Genomic DNA, 9,565 nt, shown 5'->3' on the forward strand with positions numbered 1-9,565 from the left:
TGTAAAAAATATAAAAGATGATATAATTCAAAATATGTTAAAATTAAAAGCTAACTTTTAGCTAACTTTTCAAATTGCCCCAATATAGCATAGCATGGATATAAATTATATTGATTTGAGATTTTTTGCTTTAAAATTAAAGTACCCAAAATTGCTATATATCATCCTAAATATTTTTTTTTTTTGGTATGCATAATAGTTACTTGTAACTTTAATCCTATTTCAAATGTAGAATTTCTTTAATATTTAACTATGTGCTATTTTGGCAACATGGCTATAAGCTACATCTGGCTGCAAATGCGAACGCCAGACGCTCGCGTATTTGGCCAAAACTAATTTGGGAGTGTGGTTAGAAGCAACTAAGTGAAATGACTGTACTACCCTTGTTGTTGTCTAGGGTTGTACATTGTAATAGGGCTTCCACAGATGTTCATCGCGATGTTGCTTGCCTCACTGCTCTTTTTGGTACCGCTGCAACGCTGTTGTGACTTCGCCTCGCCAAACCGACGTCTTAACCATCAGCCCTCTGTAACACCTCCGACCACACTCTTCCACGTCGGCGTCGTCGGTGTCTGCGCAGATTCAGGTATGCCTCCATCCTTAGCTGCAAAGCAGTTCGACATACGAACAAACAAACCCAGATTTCTTGCTTTTTTGTTTAATTTTAACCAAATACGACTACCTTTTGTCCATGAAATTGTGCATGTGTGGTTGAATCTTGCTTGTTTCCCTTCGATTAGTCCACCGTTGGTGTGTTTCATGTTTGGGGATTTTACTGGTCTACACAATCGGTTGGGTCCTTATTGTATCAGTCGGTTCTCCATGTCCGTATTTCCTATAGAATTGATAACAACAATGAAGGGAAAGCTTCAAAGTTTTGGTGTGTTGTTGTTCTTGATATGGCTTTGTTAGGTTGTACAAATTTACCAAATATATTTGTGCGTTAATAACTTATATTTTTATCCCCAAAAGGATTCTTTTATGTTAACTGTTGCGTAGCTTTGTTCATGTTTTCCTGTTGTCTGGACCAAAAAATTCCTATAGGCTTTCTGAAAATTGCAAGCCTCCGATACAATGAGAGCTCATCAAAGTTTCAGCCCCATAAAAAAATAAAAAAAATCAACCACAAAATAATTTGTTGACGGAATTGATTTGTTTGAATAGGATGACAACTAAAATTAAATCCGATCCCTTATCTCTTTATTCACACAATTCACAACCTATCTGAGTACAAGGTGTCAAAATTGGTACAGAGTGGAGAAGAAAACCTTACATTACAACTTCAAAATGTTACAACCATTTGCAAAGCATTCAAATGTGTACACATGTTTGTGGTTTTTTTGCCATTTGCTTTCAACATTTTTCATTGTGGGAATTGACACAGTCCAAAGCAGCAAATGGAATAGTGTAGTTACAACATATGCCACTTTGTGCAAAGACACAATTGTTTTTGTTAAGTTGCTAATACAGTTCATTGTTTAACAATCTCTCTCCCTCCCTTTAACCATTGAAGTTTTGCACATGTCAGACCCAAAATGGAGAGGATATCTATTTCATGAGCAATGTTTGACAAAGAGCTACATTATCACATCTTTATTTTACACCAATAAAGAAGGACATTTTAAAACTTGACAGTTTATAAACAAGTAATTTTGAAATTCAATAACATGTTATAGCCTTGTGCATTACACCTATATTACCTACCAGAAATAGAAAGTAATGTAGCCTAAAGCATTTGGACTTTGTTTTATTACTATTTATTTAAATGATTTGGGAATTAGATATTCACAATGCTTTTGTTATTACTCTAAAGTTGTCAGTGTGTTTTAGGAAGTATGGTTAGCCTACGGTGTTGGTTTTTCATAAGACAACTTCTTGCACCATAATAGTGTACAAACATTAAACAACTTGCTTGAAAGAAAGTTCATTCATGAAACAACTTCCATGTAAGACCAACTGTTACACTTCTTTGTTAATGACATGTACACTTCTGTTAATGCAAACAATAGAAATGGCGTCATCGATAACAACTGCCATTTTTTTATGGCCACGAAGGATGTGTGCATGTGGCTTTGGCTAATGCCTTGTAAAGATTTCGAGATCTACCAAAAACCCAAGTCGTGCATACTATGTTTGCCCATGTCTCACGGTGCGTATCACCGTTCCTTCGTGCATGTAGTAGTTAACTACATATGCCACTTTGTGTTTTGAGACGAATTCGTTCCGTCTAACAATTGCACTTGTGTTCCGGCAGCACTGTGTTTCGTGGGTTCGTTGGTGCGACGAGTTCCGTAGCGAAAATGTTGGTAATGAACACCCACCGATTGTTGTCGATGTTGGGTTATGTGCGAACGATGTTCACATAGATCAGAGCCTCCGGACCCTTAGGAAAGTCGTTGGTGTTTTGTGTGTTGTTGTCATTATCATGTTGTTACGTATGTGATGCATTTAAATATTCTGCTTACTGTACTTATCACTTCGTTGACTAGTGTATGGTAACCAAACTTTTGTGTGGCTCTAATGTGCGATGAACTTTCCAATCAATTTATGTGGACTATACTTTAGTTGTATGTTCTTATATCACGTATTTTTCTAGTCATTTTACATTCATACGTACCTATAAAATAATTGTTTGCGCTTGCTACTTTTTTGTTTAAACTATAATTGTGAAACAGTCTTGTGTGATGGCATCCACCCGCACTTCACCCCACACTCCGTCAAGAACTTGCAGTAAGGGTGTCACACCAACCCAAGAAGAACCGGTACACAAATGCACTTGGGACAATAGCAACACAAAGCTTTTTTTGTAATTGGTCATAGCAGAGATGGGGGACGATAACTGCTAGCTGTGCTCCTTGTCAATGAGTAGTTACAAGAAACTTGCGAATAAGTTCCTGGACAGAACTGGCCTGCTACATTCTACCAAACAAATGAAAAATAAATATGACAACCTAAAAAAAGATTGGATTGCTTGGAAGAAGCTACAGGATAGTAGCCAAGGCTTCATAGGGATTGGGTATGACCACAACTCAGGATTGTTCATAACTCCAGACCACTGGTGGGCAAAAATGCAAGCGGTATGTACTTCTGAATTTGTAGTAGAACAACATATTTGTGTTGCGTATATGTTAATCACCTTTGTGTTTTGATTACTTGTTACACATTTATTGGCTCAGATGAACCGCCGATGTGCAAAGTTTAAGACAAAGCCACTAGAGCACTTGGATCTTATGGAAAAGGTGTTTGTGGGTGCGACTGCAACGGGAAAACATGAGTGGACTCCAATTGAAATACGCGATGTTGATGGAACTGATGACAATACTGCAACCCCTAATAGTGGCATGGGACCTCTCAATGGTGGCATACCACTATGTGATGTACCAAATCGTGTTGGCGAGAATGTGGTGGACTGTTCGCTATTTGACACCGTAGACGGCTCAACCAATGCTAAACGTCGCAAGCGGGCAGTCCCTAGTACCGTGGCAAGTAGCATGGACAACCTTGTTGAGGCTGTTAGTAAACAAAATAGGGAATTGAAAATAACACAGTACGCGGTTACAGGGAAGGGCAAAAACACTGTCGGGGACTGTCTTGCGAGGCTGATGACGGTGCTTGGGTTACAGGGGGTGGTTTACTATTCTCATTCGCTTGCTCACTTATGGATTCACCCAATAACTACGACTTACTTATGGGCCTTCCCCTAGATTACATTCTCAATTGGTTGAAAGAGAAGCGTGTAATCACCCACCGACCTGTTATGGTGAAGCGTAGTCGTGGCGTTCGTTTATTTGGATAGGACGGTGTCGTCAACATGGATTAAGAACCGGGACAACAAGGATTTTTGGTTTTCATTTTTTCTATTTAGTAGTGGTTTGGTTGCACCTTTTTAAATTTTAGAATCTTTCATTAATTGGACTGTTTATGTAATGTAAGGATGTTGGCAAAAAACTATTATGGTTGGGTTTGTATTATGTTTTTCGTATTTTCTTTTTCAGTAGTGGTTTGGTTTCAACTTTTTAATTTTTAACTTGTTGGTTAATTGTATTAATGTTTGAATTGTTGTTGGCAAAAACAATTTCAATTGGTTAATTGTTTTAATTTTTCATTTTTTTTCCTACCATGGGTCTTGCTAGACAGTTTTGTTGTGTACCCAGTCATTTACCAATGATTGTTGGTTTAACATTGATGTCAGTAGCCCAGTGTATGGGCTTGTCAAATTTTGTAATTACACTTGACTGCCCAGGTTGCATATGACAAGGTACAAATTTGGATGTGTATGGATGGGATCATGTCCTGTTTGTGTTGGACTGTGATGGGACACGTACACCTATGAGTACATTAATCACATGCACACAGTTGTTGGCCAAAAAATTAATATGAAGGCTCTTGTCTATATATTGTATCACAGGAGGAGGCAACAAACATAACTTCTTTCACCATTACCTTACAAGTTGCTTTGTTACAAAGTGAAAGTGTTGGTCACATATTTGGCATAGTTGAAAACAAATTTAACATCTAGCAATAACATCATCAACGGGAAAACATGTGAGTTTGGTGGCACACGTTAATTTTACTGTTTCAATTGCATATATTTTGTTCATTTTGCCAAAGTGTCCCACTTTTGTTTTTGTAGAAAATTTATTTGTTTGTTGTTGGTGTACAGTCTCCATGGATCCGCAGGAGGGTAGTTCCGCAAGTGTCGTAAGAAATAGAGAAATTAATGCCTAGATTTGAGAGACAATTGGGAAGATGGAAACGATGACATCGATGGTATGGGTCAAACTTGCATGCATTACGACGAAGTACGCGTATATGGACAGGACTCTATTTCATACATCAACATTGACTGGTAGATTATGGATAGATAAAATGCTTACAGGTCGGGAAGAAGCATTTAAGCGAACTTTTAGGATGCCGAGGGACGTGTTTGTAGCACTGTGTAACACATTAGTTGCCGATTTTGGTCTCTAACTTCCGCAGCGCCGCATGGGTTGGACGTAGTGGAGAGTGTCGGTATGTTCATATTCGTGTTGCGAGGTTCCCCACGTGGGATATTGAAGACCGTTTCAACACTCAAGTGAAACTATATAGCGTCATGTTATGTGTGTGCTAAAAGCAATAAAGAAATTTACTAGAGCACACTGTCGACCGATGAGGTCGCAAAACAACATACATTCGTACTTGGAGTCGCAATGAAAATATTTGCTATTCAGGGTTAGTGTGAAAAGTTCTCACGGTTCGTAAAAATGAATGTAGCAAATTGTTTTCATAAATTAATATGGCTGTGACGTTTTATAATAAACTTGTTTTGACATTTTCCAACACACACACTTTCCAAAATAAATTAATATGATACATCTGCATTGCAGGACTGTACTGGCGCCCTAGATGGACATATGTTGAGGCAAATTTGAAGCCGCGGGAGGCCCTACCATATTTCGGTCGAAAAGGACGGCACACGCAGAACATTCTTGCAGTTTGTGATTTCGACTTATGTTTTACATATATATCGTACGGGTGGGAGGGTAATATGCACGATAGCCAAGTTTTTAACGAAGTAACACAAAACCCGGCAAAACAATTCCCACACCCAGAGGAAGGTTAGATGAGTTGGGGGTGGGCAATGTTGTTGGATTACCTATGTTTGTTTTTGTGAACTAACATTACTAGTAGAAACAAATTGTATGATACGCAGGCAAGTATTACCTCATTGATGCTAGGTATAAAAACCAAAAAGGGTTTCTTGCCCCGTTCAAGGGCTGTTGATATCACTAGGAACAATTCCGTGAGGGTGGATGGGCAAGAAATGCAAACGAAGTATTTAACACGGTCCACTCATTGTTATGGAGTGCAATAGAGCGAACGTTCGGGGTATGGAAAGCGCGATGGGGTTTTCTACATCACATGCCTCGGTATGATTTTGGGAAAGTGCAGGTGTCACGACCCAAACCCGGCCCTATGGGTTTAGCACCGTAACCGGCTAGTAATCCGAGATTACCGAAGGCCTGCTTAACAGTAGTATAGTAAAACAAAGTACAGGGCCTGGCGGAAGCCAATATAGTAATTAAACAATGCCCAATGAGCTGTGACAGTCTGTATGCAAAAGGACTTTCCAAACATATATACATTCAGTGGAAAGGTATACACAATATATACAATCATTCAGAATAGGGACCCAATCCCTATGTAACGGTACAGTAAACATTCAGTCTATACAATCCGTTTGGTTATTACAAAATAGCAAGACAGTACAGAAGGGGGAGTCCTAAAACACCCCTAAGCCTTAGCATGATAGGCTTAGAACCTCGCAGTGAGGCACGGTAGTTAGCTTGACAAAACTGGAGTAACCCTGACGCTCCTAGCCGCGGTCTGGTGCCTGTACACCTACATATATATATGAGCAGTGAGCTAAAGCCCAGTGAATAACATAATGCATAAAGAGGTTAAGAATGAATGTCCTTACAATATGAAAACAATTCATTAAATCAGTATTTCAGTCGTTCAGTCAGTACAGTCATATGTGGTACATCCATTAGCATAACAGTACAGTAAACAGTAGGTCTTAAAAGACCGAACAGTAAATGATGGCCATCAATCAGTAAACAGTAGTGGTTCCAACAAGGGAACCGACAGAGATCTCTGTAACAGTAACAGTAACAGTAGTTGCTAAGGATGCCACAATACAGTTCAGAATATAGGACATACATTCATTCAATTAATAGTATCAGTTCAGAAAACAGTACAGTTCAATTGTTCAGAAGATAATCATTTTGAACATATCTTTACACAGTTGTTACTCACAGAGTTTGGGCTACAGTATGCTAGAGCGTGCCTCCCCAGTCACCAACCCTACACAGTTAACAGATTGAACACACTAAGCTACACAGCTGGGAAAGATAATAACTTAATCCCTAATTTGCCTTGGTGTGTTCTACATCTATATCCTCAATAAGATGTCTTAAACTAGGCCTAAGAATGCCTAGAATGGGATGAGGATGCAAAGATGTACTTTTAAAAGTATTTTTAGATTTTTCAGAAAACAGAGGTCACGCTCGAGCGTAGGTCACTCCGCTCGAGCGGACATGCAGACAAAAGTACCCGCTCGAGCAGTAAATCCCCCGCTCGAGCGTACTGCAAAAGTACTGGATGGGTGAAATCTCCGCTCGACGGACGCTTGACGCCCGCTCGAGCTTGAGACACAAGACTCCGCTCGAGCACCCAGTCCTCTACTCGAGCAGATGTAAAACAGTGCAGAGATACTGGATGCTCGGATTCCACGCTCGAGCGTCACCTTCCCTCGCTCGAGCGGGAGTGCAAAATCTGGAAATTCCAGATTGCACCTCCAAGCTCAAACTCAAGCTCAAATGCATCAAAACCGATCCTTTTGGGCCCATTTTCTGGAAAACTCTTATAAACTCATAGTTAAACATGATTCAAAACTCAATTTGAGAAATCAAAGCCCAAGGGTGTTTAATCAAACCCAATTTCAAACCAATTTTTCAAGAACAATCCTTAAACATGACATGCATGATCTTCAAATAACTTTCAAGCTTCAAAACATGCTCTAATAAGCCAATTGATTCACAAACATGATGAAAACATGGCCTACACTCAAAACATGGACATGCATGTGACGATTTTCCAAAAACTCAACTCAAAATCCAACAATACTAACATGCATGCAAGGAATGAGCTTCATTTCAACAACAATGAACCAAAACATGACTTAGTTCTACCATGAAGCATGAATCATGCAAGAACTAGCTCAATGACAACAATAAGGAGATGAGTTTCCTACCTTAGTCTTGTATTCAAGGTTTAGGAGCTCAAATATGAAATCTATACTTCAATCCTCTCAATCCAAGCAAGATCAAGCAAAAGAGATGAAGACACTCTCACTCCCTCTCTCAAGTCGGTGGTATGCTCAAAGTGAGCTGAGCAAAAGTGTTTTAATTCAACGTATAAGGCTCAAAAGTGCATAGATAATGGCCATTAAGTGGTCTAATTGTAATTAAGTCAAACTTTGCAATGAACCCAATATTTAATCTAATTTAATCATACTAAATCAAATTTCAGGTAAATACACCATAAAATCACATTAATTATGAGGGTCGAGAAACCTCAATCAATTCCCGGATTCGGCCGCCGATAGGGCCTTCAATTAACAGTTAAAAGCATAAAAAGGTGAACAGATAATCAAACAATCAAATAGATAAATGCACAAGTAAACAGATATACTCAGTCAATTCAGTTCTAGATTTCAGTCAGTCAGTTCAGTATTTCAATCAGTTCGCTTATCAGTCATAATCAGTTTAGTTTAACGGTAATCAGTGGTTATGCGGTAAACAATGGTGAGGGTTATAACAGCAGGTCCCATTGGTGGGGGCTTCTATGGCACTACATAATTTTATACGCCGCAACTCAAACGAAAATGAAGCGTTCAACAGGGTGGCCAATGCAGAAAATTTATTTTCAACGACATGCCCAATGCAACGTGTGTGGGTGATGACGACGACCGTGACCCGAGGGGCGATGATGACATAAAAATGATTGAATTTAGAAAATCCATTAGGAACGTGTAGGTGCGCAATCAGCGTGAGCTCGGGCTATAAATTTGTAAATTTCAATTTGTAAAAAAAAATTATAAATTTAAATTTCCAAAAAAAATTAATGTCGTAGTTATAAATTTGTAAATTAAAAAAATTTACAAATTTTTCTGTTGCAAAAAAAAAAAAAAATGAGTTCTTCTATTTGAGGCTCACGAAAATTAATTTCAATCGCATGTTAGTAACAAAATTGGTATAGGATCATTGGTGGAAATGTAGGTATTGGTTTAGAGTAGTTTGGTAATTTCACATATAGCCATGATGATGTGACAACTCAAATAAATATTATCCAAAAAAGCAAAAAAGCAAAAAAGTAAAAAAACAATTTTTTATCAACTTCCCAAGTCATTTATGAAAAAGTCAAAAAGTTTGGTTAAAAGTCAAAAAGTAATTTTTTATCACCTTTCCAAAGCACCTGTATAATAAGAGCATCTCTAATGATAAACATTATAATAGTATTATCATGATTATAATTTGACAATGAATAGTAATAAATTGTCAAATTATACAAATGGTGCTTCAATGGTCATATGCGATTTTGGCAAATCTTAACCAACTTATTCTCCAATTTTGTAGGTGTTATTTGAATATAGCTTTTTTTAGTTATTTTTTATTGTTTATTTTTGGTCTTTTGTGACCTTTTTTAAACTTTTTTTTAAAAAAATTAAATATTTACATTGTAACCAATTAGACAAATATAAAATATTGAAAAAATTGAATATTTTTGTTTATATAATTCACCCCACCAAAAAAAACATACGACTACAAAATAAAAAATAAATAAAATTATTAACTACATTAAAATTACATGGACCACTACATTACATTGCAAAATAAAAATTATATTTAAAAATAAATAATAAAAATTACATTGATAAATAAATGACATTGCAAAATTAAAAAAATACATTCTTTCATAATTATTTATTAGAAGACAGTGGAAAATAGTAATTTGGGTT

General features: G+C 37.4%; 1 protein-coding gene across 1 annotated transcript; it reads left to right on the top strand.

The window, feature by feature from the left end:
- Positions 1-2,861: 2,861 nt before the first annotated feature.
- Positions 2,862-3,704, top strand: LOC145824460 (uncharacterized). Its single transcript, XM_082924127.1, has 2 exons — positions 2,862-3,077; positions 3,177-3,704. Exons 1-2 carry the CDS (start codon positions 2,862-2,864, stop codon positions 3,702-3,704), a joined length of 744 nt encoding a protein of 247 aa, XP_082780253.1.
- Positions 3,705-9,565: the final 5,861 nt, after the last annotated feature.

The sequence above is a fragment of the Camellia sinensis genome, chromosome 4 (assembly GCF_055761805.1).
Source record: "Camellia sinensis isolate YWXY chromosome 4, ASM5576180v1, whole genome shotgun sequence".
In the NCBI taxonomy this organism is placed as follows: Eukaryota; Viridiplantae; Streptophyta; class Magnoliopsida; order Ericales; family Theaceae; genus Camellia; species Camellia sinensis.

What these genes read in the sequence shown, in the direction of transcription:
- LOC145824460 (XM_082924127.1), top strand. Translation starts at nt 2,862, where the DNA reads ATGAGTAGTTACAAGAAACTTGCGAATAAGTTCCTGGACAGAACTGGC. An exon ending in GGTGGGCAAAAATGCAAGCG is followed by an intron (nt 3,078 to 3,176) that starts GTATGTACTTCT and finishes TTATTGGCTCAG; the next exon opens with ATGAACCGCCGATGTGCAAA.